Below are 23,687 nucleotides of genomic sequence, written 5' to 3'. Positions count from 1 at the left end.
GCGAGCAGTTTGTGTTGCACCGTGGCCACAGATTTGCTGACTACTGGATGCATCAGCATTGGTATGTTAAGATATTTGAATTTCTCTTCTATTGAGAGGTGAGGGACGCTGACTGGCCTCACCCAGTCAGCGTCACTTTGCCTGGTGCATTGTATGTTACCTGGTGTTTGCAAATGTTAGTTTTTGCTGTCTAATGAATATTTCTGACTTTCAGCGTTCACAGACTTTAATATTATTCTCTACTTGTTTTACTACATTACATACCACATATACTAGCATTTAGTATTAATGACTGAATGTCATAAGCTGTGACAGATGCTGTTAGTGAGCAAAATTTACATAGGCCACTTTAAAGGTTCAATGTGTATTATTTATATCGATGCATTAGCAGAAATGGAATATAGTATTCATAAATATGTTGTCATTAGTGTGTAATCACCAGAATATACCCTGAGACCTTTAAATCTACATAGGGAGCAAGTATTCGTTCACAAAAGCAGCTATGTTGTGCCACCATGTCTCTACAGTAGCCCATCTTGTGCTAAGTACTAAGTGGATTTGATTTTAATTCTTTCAGTTCTTGCGGCTCACATGTATTTTTAGTGATTACTGCATCTGCTCTGTTTTGTGCACTGATCTTTCTTTGGTTTTGCTTAAATTGGGATTTTGCTGCAACACATGGATTAATTATGAGATGAACTATCTGCACTACAATTTGAGGTACATGCTCTTTCTTTGAGCATCTAATCAAAGACGTTTTGTACCATCTTGACCACCTCCGTGGTTTCAGCCTGTGGACCGTGAACCTGTTTCCTTTGAAATAATTGGCTGCTGTGTTACTTAGTTTTATTTTCAGGAGTTCCTTCCCTGCAGTCCACTATGCTAAGCAGCTAACATGTCATATATGTTTAATATATCCCTAAAATACCAGACCATTTTTATTCTTATCAGCAGATAACATGTATAAATAAAGCTGTGTACCTATATCTATTGATTTTTCAAACCAAAGAGGATTTTAAAACTATAATAGGCTTTCAATGAATTCCTTAAAGGGCTCAGATTCATCTATGGTTTATTTCACTGAGAAACAGCAAGAGCCTGCCTTTATTTGAAAGAGAAAGCATCAAGAAAATATGAAACATAACATGATGCACTCAATTGAATCAACAAAAGATTATGATAAAACACAAAACTCTTTGAAGTTATTGTGTTTGATATGTATCCCTGAAGGCAGCAGTTCACCTTTAAGCATCGATAAACAAGTCTGTGACAACTGAGGATTTCCTTGTTGCTGCATACAACTGTATTTTTTTTTACCCTGTTTTTTCTGTGCTGGATTACAGAGAAGAATAATTTTGCCTATGGCTTGTTTTTAATTTCACCACACACCATCAAAGTTGCACAGATGGTGAAGGCCTTGAGGAGAACAAACTGTGGAAAGTGATCAATAGATAACCTCAAAAATCCTCTCACATGGCTCCCTCTTGTGGGATAAGGAATTATGTAGTCGCTGGGTGTCCCAGTGCGGTTTCAGCGTATGATCTACATTTTAGACCCTCCCATCCAGAGTGATTTACAGTTAGTGAACTCTTGGGGATTCACAGTCCTGCTCAAGGACATTTTGTTACAGAATGGATGACTGTGGCACAGACCGAAGCCATAAATTCAGGGTATGCTGTCACAATAAAAAAATTTTTTTTTTTTTAACCAACCCTGGTGTGTAAAGTTTAATCATAAATTTGTTTCATTTCACTTCCCCGTGCAACGTATATGCATATGTTAGTTCACTAAAGAGGGTCAGTGCACAGAGGCAGGGGTTAATAAACAATGCGCCAGATGTTTAGCTGTGGCCTTGAGGTCTTGCTCAAGGACACTTTGACAGGGATGGGCATATAGAGCTCAAACAGCTCACCTGTTTATTTCAGTAATAATATGGAATTGCAAGGACTATCATGGCTGAACTCCTTCTGCCCATTTGGTTGTGAAGAAAATGTCATTGCAATGAGCAAAAGTAGCGAAAAAGGTGGATTTTTTTACTCACTTGGAGAGCTTGGTTAGTTAATTAAACTAAAGTCTGTCTGGGTCTTATGACAGCTCTTTTGTTATTTCATACTATAAATTGCAATCAAATCTGTGAAAATATGTGTACCTGCTGAGCTAGACTGCATTTAAATTAAAATTGGATTAGGATTATATTGGCCATCTGTGGTCTTAAGTTTTTCTGTGCAAATGTATTGCAGTCTCCTGAGTTAAATCCGCGCTGGCTCCCTCCACACGAGTCAGGAAAGCTCACTGCTGCAGTTCAACACACACCGAAATGAGAATTTATCAATACAAAAAAATGCCCTATTTGCACACACCTCACTTGAGTTATGCTTACCTTTAATTTATGCTTCCAAAGGGATGCGTAAACAATTACAATTACTTGCTGCAGTCACACTAAATCAAGGTAAATCAGGATACTAAAACAACACAAGCAGATTTACATGCAAATTGGCCCAGGAAAGGTGGCCACATCAGCATTTGAGGTTTACTGTGTTGTGTCTTTCAAGACTACAGAGCGTCTTGTAATTTCATTTGTTTAGGCCATAAACAATACACTTCACTCCAAAGACAGCAGATAGCATAGTATGCAAAATACTGCATTTGTAAAACTGCTTGAAACTTTTCATAAATCACAGTTTTCATGTGGAACTGGATGGCAATGCCATAACCTTTTCTAGTACCAGGTACTCAAATACACTCCATCTCCACTCATTATAGTGCTAGACTACCGTGAAGTGTCTCCAATAGTGAGCAGCAGGACTGTTCATCAGAGGTGACGTACAAGTGGGAGCAGGGGATTGGGAGACTGATGGAGCTGTGATCCAAACACACGCTCTGCACCTCCACAACAAGCTGAAGGAACAGATTTATCTGAGGAGAATCAACAACAGCGCTTGGTGTACACAGGCTCCATGCATAATTAGCACTATAGACACAGTGAACAGGAATATGCTCAGACTACAAACAGCTTTTTGATTCAGAGGAACACTAGAATAAATAGGTGCCTTTGTGGACTGACTTACTGTCAACATGCAAGTGAATATATTCTGTACCACAAATGAAAAGAGACCCATGTGTGGAAGAATGAATTTATTTTGACACTAGAAGCAAAATGCATTCTGGTGTGAATATGATGGAAATAACAAGCCAGTGTGCCATATTTAAATGTTATTTGGTTTGGCTGGTTTTATTCAGCTGTTGACATCCACCAGGTTACACATACTGATGAAAATTCTTTATTATTTTTATTGATGAAATAAAATCCTGGAACCATTAAATCCCAAACCATGTGCAATCCCTTTCTGAGAAGCCAAGATAAAGTTTGTGCTTGTGGCATCTCAAATTGGTATTGAACATCTGTATAAACTATTTATAATTAATTTTTTTCAAAAACAGCACAATTTCTCAATGCAGCAAAGAAAATCTCATGCGCCAGATGTTTAGCTGTGGCTGCCAGATGTGCTATGTATTTATCAAATTTGAATGTTGACTTCTTATACTGTATTTTGTTATTAAAGGATAAAGCTGGCATTAGTCTATATTGTTCTAGTGTTAACAACTCCCATGAAAAGACAAAACCAAAGCAAGCGTTAGTCTGTCTCAGTAATTTTAGTTTCCCTATACCCAAATATACATTTTTTTAAGCCTAAGTGATGCCTTGGACTAGCTACATAGTATACTGGATAGTAAACTGTGCATTTACTTGACAGGATTAATACAGATTTGGCGCTCTAGTGAGTAATTACAGCAGCAGGATGATGTATGTGTGATCTGGTCAAATAAACAGTGGCCATGTTTATCATAATGATAGACCATGTCACTGAGAACAGTGTGGCTGACTGATGTGTTTTTGTTAACAATGATGCTCTACAACACAGAGATATATCACTTTCAGCTTTGGCTTGTTAGTATCGGTTCGATAGTGAGTTTAGTCTTGTCATATATTACCATCTTTTCGTTATAAGTCCATATAAATTTATGGATTAAAAAATAGCTTAGTTATCAGTTAGTGCAACCTAAATAATTAATTTCCACAAGTAGTTTTCCTCTGAGTTCAAATAACACAACCATTACAAACAAATAAAAACATACATATAGTTACGACCATTATCCATTGCTTGTTTTAGTACAAAGCATGGCAACTCAAATCTGCAGGTGTCATTGTTTTCCAACTCCTTTCTGTCACATAAAAACATTTAATTAACAGGCGCCCATCCATCTGTGGGATCTCCCTCATAGTTAGCTGAGCATTACTTCAAAATACCACTGAGTCAAATCCCTTTAATTGAGAAGTGTCATGAGAGTTATCTGTAAACAAAAGACAAAATAAACAGTTCTGTACATTAAGACCAATCCTTCACCTAGTTTCTGTACATAATTATCACTCTTCCCAGAAGCTGGATCCCTCTCATTCTAATGTATCTGTTACTGTAGATCTTCCTACGTGTCAGAGAGAATGAGATATTCATGCAAGCACCTTGAACGCAACAGGTAGCAGTGTTTAGGTTTGACAATGAATCAGTGAGGGATGTAAGCTTGGTCAGGAGCTATGGATCACTGAACATGTCTTCTCTCAACAGCCTCTTGGCAAAGTTTGATGCATGACCAGTGCTTCAGAAGGCAAAACAGTATAATACATGTGGGTCTGAAGAACAGTGTGTGTGCTTTTTGACAGAGAGGTTTTTGATGCAGAAGCAGTTTCTATAAAGATAATTCAGTATCATTTAGCTTATTCCATTTCATTGATTAAAATAATGGCAGATCAAGCCTCATTTTGGAGACAATTTGTCATTTCTTGTTCAAAAAAAAGCAGGACTGTATTCATAAAAAAGTTTTATCATCCCCATGGGAGACACATTCGTTTCTTATATAAAAGAACTGACTTTGGGACTGAGGTGCCAGGGTATGACAGCTTTTTTGAGAACAAAACCCTGTGTAGTCAGTCTTGCTTGGTGGTATATTGGATCATGTCTGTCAGCTGTTTGTTTATGTCAGTGGATGCAGGACAGTTGCAGAGTGTAGTCTGCTGACATCTGTCATCATCTTGGTCTCCCTCTGTGAGCCTGTTGCTAGAAAGACACAACAAGCTCTTCATTGCCAACATGTCATGCAGGAGAAGAAACAGAACCTCTGACACATCATGCTCCTTTTAAAAACTGCCACAGTGTCACAAACACCCAAGACTAAATACATTTTTATGTCATAGAAAAGACTGTCAATTGTAAGAATGCAACATGCACCTAAAGGTGCTGTCAAGAATTGACAAAAGCACAAACTGTTGAGAAGGCAATGTAGGAAAGTGTACATATGAGCTGGAGCTATGTGATGGAAATCTGTAACATCAACAAACAATAGCATCTTTTGGCACAGACAAACCACAGTGCTCTGTCTCACTCACCTGCTGTTGGTGGGTGAAGTGAGCAGGGTGCCCATGGGTGGGGGCATGGGCATGTCTGTGGGCACTGACATGCATATGGCCATTTCCAGGACGTTGATGATGGTGCTTCACATTGAGCGTGTGCCGTGGGTGTCGCTGAGCCACTGGTATGTTAACTGGAGGTCTGGGGGGCTGAGGACCTCTAATTGGAGATTTGTGCTGCTTGTGCTCCTTGGGAATGGTCTGAAACTGTGTGAGTGGTATCACAGGTGGAGGAGTTGGTGGGTGCCGAGCCTCAGCGGCAGGAGCTATAGGCTGTGCTCCAGGGTGAAGCAGGGCAGCCTGAGTCTGTTGTCTCCGATTCTGAAATGTCTGAGTCTTCTCAGTGTGGGCTTTAAGTGCAGTCTGGGTTAGGTTACTGGGATTCACCTGGGCAGAAGGGTATGAGACTGGAGCAGTCCCTCCTTGGCGATATTGATGTATGACAGGCAGTGTCTCTCTGCCCAAGCCTTGTGCTGATGTTCGGATTGGTACTCCCCTATGTTGCTGGGCCATGTTTACTTGAGGAAGGTGATTAGGATCAGCTAGAGCTCTTGTATCAGTACCCCATGGTGCAGACATTCCAAGTTGTGTTGTGGGTTCTCGTGACACAACAGAGCGGCCTACAGGGGCCTGCTGGCTCATGAGAGGCAGTGCCTGGGGGTTACTGCTGTGTGTGGCTTCATGCCTGAGGGCTGTCTGGCTACCAGGCAAATCTCTGATGTCTTGCTGAGCACTTTCCCTGTGTGTGCGGGGACTTGAGTGTGTGTGGTTTGCAGGCTCAAGCTGTGGTATTCTGAGGGGACGATCATCCAAACGACTTCGTGTCTGTCTGTCTACTGATGGTACATCTTGTCTGGTTGGAGTTCTGCTCTGAGAAGTGGTTTGTTGAGGCTGAGATCTATTTAGTGTTCTTGCTTCTCGTATGGGAGGATGAACAGTATAGTCTGTAGAGTCAGAGTACAAGTCAGGTGAAAAGGACTCTCTTTGAAGTGTGCCCCTGGGATAAGCTGGTGTCCCTCGAAGGAGATCCCATGGGATCTGTTGACGAGTAGAGCTTGGGGTGGCATTGCGTCTTCCTGAATTTCTGTCAGACCTGTTACGCGGCTCTGTGTCCTGCTGGTAGGTCTGTGTATTGGCATTTTGTTGAAAAGTGTTATGACTGTTATAGTGTGTGTATCCAGTTGGGATAAGTCCAGGCTGAGCTTGATGACTTGTGTGGCCATTCATTCGGGGGCCATTAGGATAGGACTGGCCACTTCCTCCTCTGGGATTTGACTGCTCTCCTTGCATCAGGTTTTGTTGGGTCTGTGGAGCATTATTTGCTGTATTGGTAAGAGGTAATGAGCTGTCTTGCTGAATCTGTTGCCCATGAGTTGAGTACGAGTTAAGATTGACATTAATGGTGGGCATTTGTGCATTACTGTTTTGCTCAGCAGTTGGTGGCAGCGTGTTAAGGCTGACATGGACTGCCGGCGGCTGGGCAGTGCCTTGGGCAGTGCCAGCTTGTATGAGAATGTTCGGATTTTGCTGCTGTGTGTTTGGCAGTGTGTTTGTATTCTGAGCATTACTGTGCATGAAAGCTGGGTTGTCAATGCCATTGTGTGGGTATGAATTAGTGTTCTGAATTGCATTTTGTAGGAGTCCATTTGTGTGAGTTCGACTAATTTGTTGGTGTGTGTCAGAGTTATGCAGGCTGTTCAGTGGCAGCGTTTGTGGGTTATTATGTCTTTCACGCAGGGCTGTGTGTAAGAGGTCAGGTTGGTGCATATGTGTGCTTGTGTGATAAAGGGGGGGTTGGGGACCTTGGCCCAATTCCCTTGCACCATTAGGTTGTGGATCTGGAGGCTTAATGGGAGCAGATGAAAAATGAGGGAAGGGAGAGTAGAGAGAAAAAGATAGAATAAGGAGGTTAATTTGTGAAAAACCCTTTAGCACCATCATATGGACAAGATAAAGACAAAAATCAATAGTGAATTATATGTAAACTGTTGCGATGGCTTACTATAGGCCTGGTATTTAGATTGGTCTTCCGAGAGACCACAGTATCCTCTCCCTGTGCTGTAGTAACAGAAATTAAAAAAGAAATATCACTTTAGTCAAAGCAAATATGCCTGACCAAATAGCTTTTTATAAAGTGTTTGACTCAAAACAATACACAATGAAATGCAAGAGTGGACCAACAATATGATCAGGATTGCACATATAAACTTACCCCTCCTTCTTCGAATGAGATAAATAATGAATATGATGAGGAGCACAATGATTAGCAGCAGCAGCAAACTTCCAATCACAATCCCCACTACTTCCCCTACACTGAGACATATGTCTGAAACAGAAAGAATGGTGTCAAACAGGAGCATTAACAAAGATAGTGAGTATGGAGCTCAGAGAGACAAGAGGAGGAAAAGAAACAACAGAGAAAGGGAAGATTTTAAAAAAGGATGATGAAATAACAGCAGAAAGAGAAAAGGAAAGAGAGAAATTAAAAAAAAGGAGGAGAGAGTGTGTGTGAAAGTCAAAGACTGACTTTGACCACATTCTCACTAGATTAATCTCCCAGAAGCCACTCTGTCCCTCTCCTGTCGTGAAGACAGATACAGGGACAGAGTCCAAAACCAACCTTCATCATTATCAGTCACAGAGAGGTCATCATCCACCATAACTCACCTACGATGGCCAAGGCAGTCGTCTGCTGCGATGTGCGTCCAGTGACGCTGTTTCTGGCTATGCAGGCATACTGGCCACTCTGATTGGTTGTGAAAGTCTGAAGGGTAAACATCCCACTGTCCGACTGGCTGGGCGTGACAGGCTGCCCTTTATATTGCCATGAGAAGAGGGCAGGGGGCAGTGAGGCAGATGTACAGGTAAGCCGCACCGCTTGTCCCACCAACACATCCCCTCCACCAACACATTGTTTTGAGGATTCCTTGGTCAGTACAGGGGTGTCAGGGCCATCTGATTGGGTGATGATCAGACAATATTATCATCAGCATCAAAAAGTACAAGAAAATTTTGGACTCCAAAAAAGCTGTTTCTAATGCACAGGTTGTATATTCTGCTAAAATATTTAACATTTAGCCGTTTTTGGGTTTAAGTCATTTCATCCACTTTAAACCACACTGGTGAGCTTTTTGACCTTGTTTGCACAACAAATTGCAATGGCTGTGTGTCAACAATTTATATTTACAGTAGAATATGACTGTCAGGTGAGGGGCTCTGTGCAGTCAAAATCTTGCAGAGGCTAAGAAACACCTAAATGAGCAGATTATTAAATAAGTGTATCTCACAAAGTATTGTGAGAAATTCTAATTCATTTTAATGTAAATTTTTATTAATAATCCAAGTAATTGAAATGTGATGATTTTCTGCTTTTTGCTGTTTCATATTATTGTATATTAAAATTCTTCAGGTCTGGACTGAAAACATGCCATTTTAAAGTTGTCACTTCAGCTTCTGGAAAGTACCATCTGTAGAGTAAGCAGCAAATTAATTTAAAAACAAAGAGATGAATCATAATGAAATGTATTTTTTGTTGCACCTCTTGTTTTATGAGCCTCAATCAGAAAGCAAGACTGAAACTGTCACTATAATAGTCATATCATGGATTCATTCTACAATCAAGCTAAGCTCTTTTGATTAATGCATTGTGACCATAGGTAGTGGTGACTCAAAATGACTTACAGGCACTTACATTTGCTTAAGTGCAAATGTTTTGGCATGCTTATCCCAGTGGCTTTTTACCAACCCAAATGATCTGACGTGTTTTGGTAAAGGAACTTGTGCTTGGTGTTAGAGAACAGGAAAGTAGATGGCAGTCAGCGTAATGCGGGATATTACTGTCATAGTGATGAGATCAAGACAAAGTCAGATGGAGCACAATAAGTTCATGATGGAATGGCCTGTGCAATGCAAGTGCAACTCAGCACACTAAATGCAGTGCAGTGTGGATAAGCAGATAAGCTACTACTATTTGCAGTGGCTAGAGCAGATTAGTAGTCACTTGTCTTGATCAGTGTAAACTCACAGTAGATAGTGAGGGTCTGTGTGGCTGTTTGGGCGCTCACAGGGTTGCTGACAGTACAAGTGTACTTCCCAGTATCACCCCGCAAAGCTGGGCTGATGATCAGAGAGCCGCGTGAGATGGTAATCCTGGGGTTGGCAGTGATGGCTGTGCCATCTTTGCTCCACTGCACTGTAAGCTCTGTCCCAGCAGTCCATGTACAACTCAGAGACACATTTCCATCTTCCACTGCCACCGAGGGAACAACCAAATTTACCCCAGCAACTGCATCTACAGGGAGAATCAAAAATAAATATTTCTCCAAAGAGCAGCAAAAGCAGAATTACTCAGAAATGGGTTCTGGAGGCATTATTACTGTTGTATAGACCATGAGAGTGTGAGAGACCACACTTCAAAGGTTGGAGTGACAGAACAATAGAGGGCAGTTTTATGATTCTGTTGAGGATAATTTGTTGTAATCAAAGCAAGTGAGAGCTGAGAAGGGACAGGATTCAGATAGAAGCACAGATGGTGAATACAGGGGCAGACGGTATGAGTGGTAGCCGAGATGCCTCTTGGCGGGCAGCCTAAGTCAAATAATTGGAGAGGGAGATAAGGGGGCGTACGAACGGAGGAGGCTGTGACTAACAGGGAACCAGGACAGCAACAGCAAACAAACAAAAACATTTAAGCAAATAGCTTTAATCACTGGTATTTTACAGACCTTCCATTTGCCTGTGACTCAGCAGTAGCTTTTTATATATTTTAGGATTTTAGCTGCCTCTCATTTCTAGTGTAAGTTATAAGTGAGTCAGTAGGAGGTTGAGAGATTTGCTCAAGGACTCGGCTGTTGATGGCATGAGCTCGGTGTTGCGAGTTTGGAGGATGTGACCTTTCGGCAATAATAGACTAGTGCTTCCAACAATTTGGTCACCCTGCCACTCCATTAGTGCTGGTGGTAACAGGGATGAGAAAGCCTATACGTCATCCCCCTAGTGTGGGTGGATGACTGCAAATGAAGAGAGCCACTCAGCTGTTCAGACTCCATTACAGTCCTAAATGTAAATGAATGCCAATACTGTACATAGTGTATGTAAATGTAATGCTACATTTAGACTGCTACAGTATCAAACATCTAAGAGCATGAGCATATCAAATGAGTTTTAATTAGCATAAAGCCCTGAGCCACTAGCTTCATCTCCTCCTCCATTTTCATTAATTTTACCTCGCCTACAATGGGTCACTAATTTCATTATACCTCCCAGACTAATTCTCTTACTCCCCAAATCCTCCCTTTCCTCTCTTTACTCCTTGCTGTTCCTCCTTAACATTATCGCTTCCCTCAAAACCTCCCTTTTCTGCACAGTCCACCACTCCTCCCACCTTTCCTTCCCCTCTCCTCCTGTTCTTCTTCTCTCTAAAGTGAACTCACAGGCACATGTCTTTATCTCTTACCAAACACCCTCAGCTGTACTGATCCGGAGTTTTCAGCCAGGCCTGTGGTAGCGAGGGGTATTACAGTCAATGTGTAGTTCCCAGCATCTCGGAGCTGGGCACTTCCAATTTTAAGCTGGGTGGCAGTAATTGTGACCCTGCCCTGGAACTGGGGCACCGGGTTAAAAGTTGGCGCTCCTCCAGTCCAAATCACCAGGATGTCTCCTTTGTACCGCCATTCCATGAATAGGATCTGAGGCACGGTCAGCACTGTGAACACTATCTCTGTACCAGTTTGAAGCAACACTGGGTTTGCCTGGAACTGGATCGGCACTGGGTTCTGCGCCTGCACGATGGCAGACAGAAGGACTAAACAGAAAATAAAAGGTTTGAATTAGTGATGGGAAGTACATTCACTCATGTAAGATGCTATATTCAATAAATTACTCTCTTTCCATTTTATGTTACCTCATGTTTCTTTTTCTTCTGTTCTTATTTGATCGTTAATTATTCTACTACTTACGCTAGATAGAAAAAGTTCTGATAAAAGTAGTTTCCCTTCTAAACTTGGTAAATAACTCTTTAAGGTCAAAAAAGTGATTATTGTTATTCCACAACAACAGCCATGCTAGCAACTCAAAGCTATAGGCATAATGGAGCTTTTACAAGTTTTTACAATTCATTCTGTGGGGGGTAGTAAGAATATTAATAGCACATTTCAGGGAAGTCCATCCAGTGGTTGCGAAACTATTTCACAGTAGACCAATCTGGTTCGCCAAGCATCTGACACACCAACACTTCCCTGCCTGGCCACACTGCAAGCATGGCTAAAATCTTTCATCCATCCATTATCTCTACCCACTTATTCCTAATTAGGGTCACAGGGATCTGCCAGAGCCCATCCCAGCTCTCTTTGGGTGAAAGGCAGGATTACACCCTGGACAGGATACTAGGCCATCGCAGTGGCTCAGGACTTTTCTGGGATTGTGACACCTTGCCTTGTTTCATTAAAGAAACATTTCTTCATACTTCTGTAATTTTACTGAAGGATCTGAATACTGTGCAAACAACAAAATCTATACATACCCAGGCTCAGCTCAAGGGGTAAAAACTCATTAGTAAGGTACACACCTTATTATTCCTTGTATATTTCAAGCAGTGTTTTTTTACTCTAAGGGATCCAAAGCTAAACATCTAGTTTGGGTTTTTAATAGTGTGACTTAAGATAAGCTAAACCAAAATCACATTTGCAGCCACTCTTCTAGAGAATTAGTGGTGCACAGGCAATTTGAAAAAAAAAAAAAAAAACTATTGTAAAGAGCCACTGATTGACTGATTGTACACATTTAACTGTTGTATGGTGTTTTTCCATTTGTAGTGTGCATGTGAGTGAAGACAAAAAAAAAAAAAATCTGTTTATGTATTTGGCTGCCAATCCTCCCTCTTGTTTGTTTTGCTATTACAGATTCAGGCAGGAAAACCAGGATGAATTTTCAGTGCCCTTTTACTGGCATATAAAGCTAAACCCACACAAAAACGCTTTGGCCAATGAATTAGAGTGAATCGAATCAATATGGTTCTGATCAGTCTCACTGGACTGTCTTTACACAATTTTCACAGGGGAGCAGAGTATAAATTCACAAGAGCCAACAGCGAGATGGATTGCGTTCAGGTTAAAGACGAAATAAGTGTGTCAGTGCTCCACTAAAAGTATCAGTGATACAGATAATAAGGCCTAAGACAAGAGTCAGAAGTGAGAAACACCCATGACACAGCAGAGTATCGATGCTTTCATATGCTGATGGATGGTTTTTACAAGGCATGAACACAAGTGCAACAGAAACAGGTTGTAAATATGACTATAAGAGTCAGAATTGAATAGGTTACAGTTGATTTACAACTACACAAGTAATATAAAACTATTTAGGTGAGATTGTTGCCCAGAAGTCATGCCAACGCTTGTAGTAAAACTGAAGCGACAATAAAACTGTAAACCAAAGAGATTAACTGCAGGCAGCCAGAAAAGTTTTTACTTTCTGTTGCTGAACTTTAGGTTTCTGTAGGTGGGTCTAATGGCAATAACTGTTAATTCTACAAATCCATTTCTAACAAACCTACAGCTATTCCTAAAAATGTAAAATAAATCACTTCTTGTGCACCAAAATGAACCAACTCGAGGTGTTTGGAATAGAAATGGCAAAACACTTTTATGAACAGTGTGGGTTGAATCATTATTGTGCAATATCAATTGTCAATAGACAGCCTCAAAATGAATATTTAATAATATGAAAATGTAGCTGATTATTACTTTAATTATTATCTTTCATGCATGAACAACAACCCTTAGTTAATGAACAAATTAAAATATAATTTACATTCCTGGTGCTAATTTCTTTTGCTCATCTTGCTGCTGCAGCACTATTACCAAAAGTAGATCTTTGTTGCTTGATCATATTCATTTTTATGCATCCAATGCTATTATAGCAATGTAGAAACTAACAAACATAAATTCAGGATGGTAACATTAATGCCACTGTAATAGATACATGATTAATTTGATACCCATTATGTAAGAGCTTCACGAATATAAAATGCAGGGCACTTAAAAGGAAAGACTATTTTTCTTCCATTTTGTTATTCTCCACATGAAAAGACCAAAAGCAGCAATGTATGAGCGTGTATCTCAATATTTCCTGACTTGTCTGTAGTTGGTGGCACTCAGCCCAAAGCCAATTTACAACTTTCCTAAAGTCATGAATCTGCTCAAAATATAGTTTTATTGAAATATAAAAAGGAGGGTGGTGGTGGGGGCTACGTGATTATCTGAAACACCAGGGTTTCAGCAAATGTTATTCAAACATGCAGTTTTGGTTGCAGATTAAGTCACTGAGCTCTTGTGAATACTTAAAGCTGTTTCATACAGGGTATAAATAACTACAGCGCTTGGTCATGTTTTTAATAAAATAAACCATATTGGATTTTACATTTCCACATACACTAACTGTCAAAAGAATCAGTTTACTGTCGATTTGGTTTCATAGAAATTGTCCATAATAAAAACAATGTCTGATCTTTTAAAAAGGTTATTGGTAATTGACTTCTGTGTTTATTTTTTGACCAGTTTAGAAAATGAGATGTTTGCTACAGGCTAATTTCAGACCAATTATTTTTTTCTATCAGTGCAGTGGAGTATCGGTACAAATAGCTGGACCATTGTTCATGCATGAACAACAAAAGAGCCTGTTGTTCCTGTGTTCATAGACTACTTATGGCCCAGCCTCACTGTTTGAACAGATGACCAAGAGGCATGCAAATCAGCCAGGAGCCTTGGAGGAGGCCCTGAAGGCATCACGTCAGTCCGTAGCTGGTGCACAGATCGGAATGGAGCAGCGCAGGTCTAAGTGCGAGGTCTGTGTTTGGAGTAGGATTGTTTTGTAAACGTGCCAGGAATACCGCAGCTACACAGCCCTGGCTTGTTTTCCCCACGGTAAAAACAGAATCTATTCATCTGAGACTTTTGTGAAATGGTTGAACGTTAATCTCGGAAGAGGAAGAGAAGAAACTGTAAGTGCAAATTGTTTTACCTGCCAGTGACAGACTGGTAAGAAGCAAAGGTTGTCTCATTGTCAGTCTGGCCGGTCTGCAGAGAGATTAGACTCTTTAACACACAAAATGATTTTTCGTCAACAGCCCGCTTATTATTACTGCACTACTCTTTACTTCAGTCTACCTGACGAAAACAAAGCCAACAAAAAACTGTTTTGTCCCGAGCAGCGATAATATCTGTAATATCAGCTTTATACAACTTACCGCTGCCTTTTCTGTCTGACTTCATGTTTATTTCTGTGCCAAAACACGGATCCGTATCTGTCAAAGGAAACAACTGGCTTTACTTCCTATTTCTTCACACCTGTCAATGACACACCTCTTAAAAGAACCGCAGCTTTTAACCTGCGACAAATGAACCAGTGCCCGGAAGTTCAAGCTACGTTAACGTACATATAGAAGAATCCAGAATCCTATTTTTTGACGGAGACATGAACTAACCAAATCATATTTTTTTCACATCAGCTCTAAACCACTCATATCCGGTGTTCTATCTAACATTATAATTAAAATTCATGAACACTAAAACACTGGATCTAACAAACCCAGAACTGCCCATTGAGGACTGTGGTGTGAAAGTAGATTTGTTGAAGAAAACATCATACATTTTATGCCATTGCAAGGCAGTTGACTAAATATCTGGATTCAATTCTAACTAAAAAGATTAAATTAACAAAATACAGCACATTGCTGTCAGTGAAACTCCCTAAGTGTACATAAAGTACTTAACATTATCTCCACAGCAGTAAAATGCTGATATGCACTGACAATAATTAACTAAAAAGGCGGTGCGTGGTAATATAAATCACAGTCGGCACGTTACCTTTCCTTTTACTGGATTTATTAGACTGTTGTAATCGTTATTACATTGTTGTGTGGATATTTTTACTTAGGGCTTTGCATACCTAAAACTCATTTTAATGCTGCTATCACTTTATACAGCAACACCAAAGTACAACTACCTCAAAATTCTGCCTTGTTTATTCAAACTAATGTATTTAATGATATCATAGCATAATAAGGACTGCATACCAAAACATAAGTATAATACTGGATATTTTTACAATGCACTCATTACAACAATATGTTCTAAGAACATCAGAACCTGTTAAGCCAATAGATTTAAACACATTTTTCTAATCTATTACTTTTTTAGATGAATGGAATTCAGATTGATGGACACTGAGATGCAGTGGACACACATAGCAGTCATGCAGAGATCATATCACCAGAGATTTCAGAACATAATCGTTTTATTTTCTCAAAATGGTGATTGCTCCATTTGACATTCATGATTCAAGGTCATTTTTATTAATACTGTTTACAGTGCTACATGGCAGCTGTGATCTTATGAGGTGCTTGATGAAATTATATGATGCAATACCATCTTTGTATTTTCAGTCCTTTGCTAAATTGCTCACTTGTGCAATTATATGGATTAATGTGAAGCAAAGCCAGAAACTAATTATTTTGCATATGGACTCAGAAGCGTATGATGATGTGTGGAAAAAAAGAGGCTGATAGGAGAGCAAAGTGTTGATGTCTCTCAGATGTTGTATTAGTGCCACCCACTGGTTAATTCCAGCTAACAGCACTCCTCTGTAGACTAAAAACTCAGTGGGAGCCACAGCTGTGATTCCCATGATTATTCATAAATCCTCTACAAAGACAAATGGATTTATAATCAGTTTTAAATCACTTGTTATATCTGTGCCCCAGGATACATTTCCTAAAGTGAGAAACTGCAGAGCTAGGCCTGAATTAAGTAATGTTACATTTCCAGTAGTGTTAAGGAGCTGTGTCACTGACAAACAAGCTCAACTCAATGTCTTTTTAGAAGCCGTTTTGGAGTTTTCAGTTTTGTCATTTTGTTTGATGGAAGATTTTTGGAGTGTGTGTGCAGCCAGTTTAAATACTGATTTATATGTTAGAAATAAGCACAAAAAAAAAAAAATCTGTACTTTATTTCAGTGTGATACCACTAAGCTCCACGGTGGCTGTTAATGAAACAGATGTTGAGTTTAAATGTCTTCACTCTGGCATCACACAGACTAACTGAACTCTCCCAAGGAAATAAAGATATAGTCATCAGATTTCCCATTTACAGGCCCGGAGGTGTTTTGTAGTTATGTGTGAGGGACAAGCCTAGAAAGAAAATAATAAGAATAGAGAAATTCATGTGTTATGTCCTCATCACAAAGGAAAGTCAATACAATGCATTGTGTCTGCAGGACAAATAGTGATTGTATTGTATAAGAAGCCTGTAGTACAAAGCCTTTTTCATGAGACTGAGGTCCAACATTGTCATTGGTTTCCCTTTAAAAAGAATACTAATGCATTTTATCTCTATTTTACAACAGTGGTGTGAAAACTCTAAACCAACCATGTGATATTGTTGTGAGAACATGTGCTTGGACACAGGTCAAAGACAGGGGCCGGGGGATTAAGGAGGGGTGATTTTACAATGGAAAGTTCACTTATGTAAAACACAAAGCAGAAGTAACACTTCAGTGTACAGGAAAACGGAGGAATTGGGGAGGGGGCACTGCTTAAAAACAAAGTGACGCCTACATGACTGGACCTGACAAGCTGAGAAAGGACAGGAGAAAAGGGTCCCAAAACATTTTAGCTTTACCTCATTCGATGTTGTTTGCAGTAACAGCTGTACATCTGAAACTGTCATCTATTATTAGATTATTTCTCACAATGCAATGACAACTGTTTTGAAGATATTGTTTTATTTTGGGCCATAAATCTACCCACAGAGTGAATTTCACTGCAGCTCCACTATTGACAAAGTGAACACAGAGTGAAGAAATCTGGCTCAACCAGATTGTTTGTCTCGACTTTGGAGAGGTAGGTGAATCCCACTCAGGGGGGGTTTGTTGTGCATAAACTGCAAAGGGAATTCCAGGTTGTATTTAATACATGCAGACTGGTTCTGTTCTTGGGTTGTGCATTGTTATCAGAGGCTCCTCTTTATGTTTCGCTGTAGCAGCTGTGCTTGAGGAGGTTCATTTTGGTTTTGGCAGTATGCCTGTCCCTGTTTTGTTCCAACTTCTGATTCTAGTGCAGCCTGCAATGCCAATACTGTTGTTCATTGGATAATTCACAAATAATTTGAGAAAAAAAGAATACCTTAAACATTTGGATTACATTTATAAAACAGGGACAGGCTGCCTTAATTGTTTTATTTTTGCTCTAATTTTAAATTCACATTTTCTCTGGAGGTGGTGTTATTGTTCTTGCTGTAGTGGCACCCCTGCTGCATGAGTACGGAGGAAATGGTGTGCTATTGCTGAGGTCATGGACAAATTCCTGTCTCTGTTCTCTGTTTACATCAGCAGGTGTTATGGATCTACATTATTTCCTGTGCTGGAAAGTTACCCCACTGCTTCTATTGAGTAAGGCTTTTTGTTGTCACCACTATCCTGATGATTTCTAGGGAAAAAAACAGTTGAAAACTACAGAAAGAACAGGAGGAAATCATTTGTAATACGTTTTGTGTTTGTGTGTGTGTGTGAGAGAAAGCCAACAACATACGTTAAATGATAGGCCCACAATTTTTCAACGTCTAGTCCTTGAACACTGAAAAAGGTTTGCTGTAATCATTCCAGTTGAGATGAACTTAAATTTAAGTTTTGAATATTATTAAAAGATCACAGCACCCTTTAGACATTGCACCCTGGAGCAAATGCAAAAGAGCTTGTGTACACTTCCTTTTGCATAAATTATCCTAGCCTCATTGTTTTTGTCACCTCCATCCCTGGCCTGTCAAGTTAAGACACATGATTAATACTGTTCATAGTTAAAGTACACAGACTTACAAGGTCCACTGCAGTTCTGACACAGATTTTAGGATTTTGATGTGGTTTGATGGATATCACATTAGGCATGGCTGTCATGCAATATAAATCATCACTTGACATTGTTTGACAGAAAGCAGCCATACATATTCATAAAGTGCATGTCTACGATTGAGATGAAGTATCATGCCACTGTTTGTTTTATTAGATCCCTGTTCTGTCCAAATAATGCAAACCCCCAGAAGCCAAAAGGCCTAAGCTGATGAATATGAAATGCTCTGGGTCGGCTAAATAGAAATATATGTACTGTATGAGTATGTAAGCACCAGACTGATGACCATGCAATAACAACTGGTCCAATCTCCGTTCTCAGTGCCATGTGGCCTCCAGTGTATGGCAGTGCATATCACCAACGAGGAGCCTGTGCACGTAATCCCTGGCTCCAATCTGGTTCTGAAAGCCCGGATTGAGCAGGGATCCCTTGAAGAGGTCTCCATGGTAACATGGGAACGAGAACCTGAAACTGGAGTTAGTCCCGTGAGAGTGACACTGGCCACGTGTTCTGGTGGACGTCTGAAGTGTGCTGGTACAAAGCAAAACATTCACGTGAACATGGAGCAGCAGGAGACGACACTTCAGATTAATGGATACACCAGAGCAGAGAGTGGCGTGTATGCTGTGACTGTGACAGATCACTCAGGAGCCAAGACCACCGCACACTGCATTGTCAGGGAATATGGTATGATATGCTATGATATGCAGCACGTGGAGGCATTTATTGTGAAGGTCATTATTTAATCATTTTAAAGATTGCTTTTACTTTGTAAAATTATGTTACTTTCCTTTCTCTAGAGAAAATTCTGTCTGTAAACATTTGTTCACTGATACACCACACCCCAAAGGTGTGAGGCAACAGCACATTGAATACATTTTTGGAATTTGTGACAGAGGCATGTTCAAGCTGAAATGAAGTGTAAAGATTCTCTCTAATATTGTTTACAAATGAAAAGGATCACTATTTGAACATGTTAACATTTTGAGGATTTGAAGATTTAGTCATCAGTCATCTTTTATAGTTTACCCTGTTGTAGTGGAATTGCAAATGTTCAATTTCCATTTTTTTGAGAATCATAAGGACTTTTAATGTGTGATGACCTAAAGCTGAGGTTTATAGTGTATGCAGGTCATGCAAACAGCAATCCTTTTAAACCCAAATTGGCTTTTTTAGTAAAGATTCATAGGATTCAGCACTAACTACAGGTGATTTCTCCAAGGTTGGAAAGGTGAATGGATGGTGCTGTTAGATGGAACCAGCAAGCCAAAAAAAAAAAAAAAAAATACCACAGCGGCAGTTTATTTAGCAATCCAGTCTCATATAGGCTGTGTAAGAGTGATAATAAAAAAGCATAAATATTTCAAAGACTCATCAGCTATCTGTGTCCTGGCCTTTCTAGTGTTAATTCCAACAATTACCAACAGCATAATGAATGTGCTTTAATTTCACGCCAGCAGGCATTGTTTCTTTCTGATGGAAATGTCTCATTTAATAATGAAACTCTTGAAATTAAATTTGCCTATAGGCTTTGCTTTCCAGGTCTCTCTCTTTGTTCCTGTGCTTCTAGATGAGTTCAGCCTCGCTGGAGCTCTCTAGTCAGAGCGTCCTTGCTTTTACTCTCATCTGGTGCTCTCCCAGTATCAATTTATCAGCTCCCCTCTTCTCCACATCTGCTCTCTCAGCTTCCACTGTCTCCATCATCCCATTCTCCGACATTATGCTTCACTCGCTCGTCTCGGAAGCGGAGCCAGTTTCTCCTGGCAGCGTTAAATGTCTCTCATGATTCTTTGTCTTAGACTGTCTTGAACAGCCATGTGCCATTATTCTTACTGTACAACAGATAGATGCCTATGGTTAAACACATCTACCTCTATACTTATAAATTCTTTTCGTATTTATTCTCACTTCTGTTCATGTCCAGAGGCAGTGCACCACGTCTCGGTCAGCATTAATGTCTCACACTCATCACTGGTTTGTGGTGAGGCCTGGGGGACAGATCCCCACTTCAGCTGGTTCCATGAGAGAGTTGCCATCTCCAGCTCTGTGGGAACTGTCTCCAAAGATGGAACGACGCTGTCTGTGGCCATGACTCCTATTTGTGGCCATTTCACCTGCATGGTTAGCAACAAACTGGGCTACAGTTCTGCAACATACACCGCAGGTACAAACTGACACCATATTGTTTGGAACCAGCTATAGTGTGTTTAGAAATGAGCTGTGAGCAGTTTTCAGTAGTAAACTGCAGTTACTGTATTATTTAACTTTGCTTTCACTAAATGATATATTGGAAATATGTGAACAGAAAAACATGTAATATCAAAGGAATGGTGAAGTACTGGGTGAGGTAACAAGTATTACCACCTGACTTTGTAGTTTCCCTAAACTCTAAACATTTATTTCACCAGATAAAGAGATATGAGATTATACTAATGCTTAATCCTTATTGGTTTAAAGATAGCTGCTGAGATGTAAATGTGACTTATTGATATCTTATTTAAAGTCAGCTGGTGTACCGTGGATATTCAGAAATCGAATCCTATATACCGTGCCTTGTGTCTGAGCCAGATCCTGATTACCTTTTGTTGTGTGTATTGTATCTCTGGTGGTGTTTCTGTGATAAAGGATTTTCCACAGCACGATCAATAAATCACTGCTGCCACTGCTGCTACTGCTGCTAAACAGGCGAGACAAATGCAATTCTTTGTTTCTGCCAAGAAGCGTGATGATCCAAAGACAATCAGGGTATTTTAGGATACCTACTGTTAGCTCCTGTTCCAGTCAGTTCAGTGACTGTACAGACTTGTTGCTGTGGACCTTTATGGGCTTTGTGAGTGGCCATGTCAGATAACTTGTGTTTTTCCCCCCTCAATGAGTGTCTTTTTCCTGCTTGGCAGTACCTTGTGAGACAGAGGGCAGAGGGACAACAGCAGCTGTGGTAGCGTGTCTCATCCTCCTGCTGCTGTTTGGAGGAGCATTGACATTTCTACTGTGGAGGTACAGTAATTCACATAGGCACTGGCAGGCACAGACACAAATCTCATTCTGGGCTATGCTCAGATGATAAAGCCATACACAAAGAGAAAATAAAACACTGGTAGTAGCTGCTTTGAAAAGAGAGAAAAGGAGGTGTTACAGCTAGCATCCTCCCACACAATAGGCCTACATGACACACATGAGGTATGGCAGGCCAGACTGTGTCTGCTGACACAACCAATTGTCATGTTTACTTGAACCAGTGTATGGCTTGTCACTGCTGTTTGATCTAAACTGAACACTTGGTTTCTTTTTAGGAGACAAAGGAACAATAACAGAGGAGAGAGGCTGCAAGAACATTTGGATGACACTGTCTAAAAAAGGGCCTAAAGCTTCACTGCTGCTGCTCAGATGCCTCAAATACAAGAACAGGAATTGGAGGAGGAGCGTGGGGGGGGGGGGGGGTCCTGTCCTGTGAGCAGTATGACCTTACACTGCATTGGAACAATGTGAAGAGCGACCTGCTTGCTGGCAAATACAAATACCAAGAAAATGGATATTCAGCTTGAAGTGCCAGTAATGTTTTATACTGCTTCCTGCTCTAGCACCTGATACTGCATATTTAATAGTAAAAGCCCTGATCATTTTGTAAGCTTCTATGAGCTTTGCACTCTTTATAAATGTACTGTAATTGCATTCATAATAAAGTCCCGGCACAGAATGTGAGAGAAACTTAGAGTCAACAGGTCGCCTGAAGAAATTGGAAAAGGTGCCAGTCTGGCACATTAAACTACAAAACACCTTCAAAATAAATCCACAGAAATGGCTTTGCTTTTAACTCCTATATTTTCCTTATTGTTTTTAGTTTTTTTTCCTCTGAGACTGTAATCCAATTGCTGATTTCCGATTTGCTTGTTGTAGACCTTAAAAGTAATTCCTGTTTTTTTACTGAATGCAGCTTAATATGTTGTATTTTAGTGGTCCCGACCCACTGGGTATTAAACTTCTGATGGTAATTTTATTCCTGTTAAGTTTTGTTTTCCCCATTGTTAAAATGTTCCTGGTGTTCGTCCAGACACTGCAGATTGTGGGTGAAAGATAAGACTGGATACATCATTATCTCCTCTAGTGATCTTCACTGTCACACTACGTAAGACATGAACCCTGTAACCGCTCCAACTGTTACATTTGCCAAGTTACAGAGACACATGGAGGAAACGGAAGCAAAGCACGAGTGGTCAATGGAGGACATGTTATACTGGCTGTGGGAGGAAAAAGCTATTGAACATCTGCCATGAAAGTTTAGGTGTGCCTTTGGGAGGTTTAGCCAAGAATTATTTTTACTTTCTATGGTGATATTACAAAATATATCAAAGAAAAGCTGCTCCATGTGCAGCTAAAAAAGTCCTCAATACTGCCCGACATTAAACTGATCCAAGAATAGATACAGTTTATAGCTCCCTGAGGCTGTGTCTTGAGGTGGAAAAGACAATGATTAAATATTATGAAAATCAAATAAACTCTGGAGTGATCAGAGTGGAATACATCCACTGCTAAAGTTTGTATGTGCATGCCCTCTAAATGCACCTATATGAAACTCAAATGTCAGTTTCATGAGTGCAAAGTTGAAAATATAGGCAATATAAAGCATAGCACATGTGCAGATTATCCCTCTCAAGACCACTTTTAACAGTATAAGTGTCAAAGGAGAACAGAACATTTTTCAAACTGCTTTCTTCCCCAGATTTCAGCCAAAACCCCCTCTGTCACAAGCCCATTAGCACTGATCTCATTGTACTGTTAGCCTGCTCTGTGTTCCCTTACTTTCATGTGTCTCCCATCAGACTACAGAGGAGACGGAGGTACAGCAAAGGAACATCCATCATGTGGAGCAGAAACTGCAAGCTGAAGAGCCTCCTCTGAAGCTGGCCCCAAGCTGAGTTTATCAACGAAGAAAAAAAAAAACTCCTACAGAGCCTGGTAGTCATTTCTATTCTAGGATACACCTGGTGATGTTCTGTATCTGAATTATATTTTATTTTTCAACAAACTCAATTACAAGATCAACACTAAAATAAAAGTTCGTCATAATAAGTTGTTTGTAAAGCCAGTCTCATTTACCTTCTTTGCCAAAACCTAGTGAAAAGAAAAAAACACATACACCACTGCACTGGGTGACATTCTTCATTATGATGAAGCTGTTGTTGTATTTTGCTTCAGTCCATCATAAACTATCCTGCTAACAAACACTCCAGCAACTACTCTGTTGCTGAAAGTAGTCCAACAAATGCAGTTCTCTTTGAAAATCACTTTTCCACATTTTAAGAGGTAAATAGTCATCACTTATCT

At 40.1% G+C, this 23,687-nt stretch overlaps 2 protein-coding genes across 14 annotated transcripts; one reads left to right on the top strand and one right to left on the bottom strand.

Annotated features, from left to right (window-relative positions):
• Positions 1–22,544, top strand: LOC113136261 (uncharacterized). Of its 11 annotated transcripts, none has more exons than XM_026316914.1 (7): positions 1–61; positions 17,270–17,360; positions 17,849–17,908; positions 18,684–19,049; positions 20,287–20,526; positions 21,260–21,359; positions 21,656–22,541. In XM_026316914.1, the coding sequence occupies exons 3-7, from the start codon at positions 17,857–17,859 to the stop codon at positions 21,714–21,716; spliced, it is 819 nt and encodes a 272-aa protein (XP_026172699.1). In that variant the 5' UTR covers positions 1–61; positions 17,270–17,360; positions 17,849–17,856; the 3' UTR covers positions 21,717–22,541. The 11 variants fall into 11 exon arrangements, with proteins under 11 accessions (XP_026172699.1, XP_026172701.1, XP_026172700.1 ...); XM_026316916.1 differs by having other exon boundaries at positions 14–61; positions 17,852–17,908; positions 21,656–22,543; XM_026316915.2 differs by lacking the exon at positions 1–61 and adding an exon at positions 14,239–14,385 and having other exon boundaries at positions 17,852–17,908; positions 21,656–22,542.
• LOC113136229 (uncharacterized) lies at positions 3,908–14,837 on the bottom strand. Of its 3 annotated transcripts, XM_026316850.1 has the most exons (9): positions 14,709–14,837; positions 14,483–14,538; positions 10,920–11,267; positions 9,489–9,755; positions 8,132–8,419; positions 7,677–7,790; positions 7,467–7,522; positions 5,444–7,309; positions 3,908–5,114 (listed from the first exon to the last, which is right to left on the bottom strand). In XM_026316850.1, exons 2-9 carry the CDS (start codon positions 14,520–14,522, stop codon positions 5,085–5,087), a joined length of 3,009 nt encoding a protein of 1,002 aa, XP_026172635.1. In that variant the 5' UTR covers positions 14,523–14,538; positions 14,709–14,837; the 3' UTR covers positions 3,908–5,084. The 3 variants fall into 3 exon arrangements, with proteins under 3 accessions (XP_026172635.1, XP_026172637.1, XP_026172636.1); XM_026316852.1 differs by lacking the exon at positions 7,677–7,790; XM_026316851.1 differs by lacking the exon at positions 14,483–14,538 and having other exon boundaries at positions 14,709–14,805.
• Positions 22,545–23,687: the final 1,143 nt, after the last annotated feature.

This window comes from Mastacembelus armatus, chromosome 16 (genome assembly GCF_900324485.2).
Source record: "Mastacembelus armatus chromosome 16, fMasArm1.2, whole genome shotgun sequence".
Classification (NCBI taxonomy): domain Eukaryota; kingdom Metazoa; phylum Chordata; class Actinopteri; order Synbranchiformes; family Mastacembelidae; genus Mastacembelus; species Mastacembelus armatus.
The sequence above is the reverse complement of the archived record's forward strand: the minus strand, read 5'-3'. Positions and strand labels throughout refer to the sequence as shown.

What these genes read in the sequence shown, in the direction of transcription:
- LOC113136261 (XM_026316919.2), top strand. Translation starts at nt 17,857, where the DNA reads ATGGATCTACATTATTTCCTGTGCTGGAAAGTTACCCCACTGCTTCTA. An exon ending in TACCCCACTGCTTCTATTGA is followed by an intron (nt 17,909 to 18,683) that starts GTAAGGCTTTTT and finishes CTCCGTTCTCAG; the next exon opens with TGCCATGTGGCCTCCAGTGT. An exon ending in CTGCATTGTCAGGGAATATG is followed by an intron (nt 19,050 to 20,286) that starts GTATGATATGCT and finishes GTTCATGTCCAG; the next exon opens with AGGCAGTGCACCACGTCTCG.
- LOC113136229 (XM_026316850.1), bottom strand. Translation starts at nt 14,522, where the DNA reads ATGAGACAACCTTTGCTTCTTACCAGTCTGTCACTGGCAG. An exon ending in ACAGACCCTCACTATCTACT is followed by an intron (nt 8,420 to 9,488) that starts GTGAGTTTACAC and finishes TCACCCAATCAG; the next exon opens with ATGGCCCTGACACCCCTGTA. An exon ending in GACTGCCTTGGCCATCGTAG is followed by an intron (nt 7,791 to 8,131) that starts GTGAGTTATGGT and finishes TTTCTGTTTCAG; the next exon opens with ACATATGTCTCAGTGTAGGG.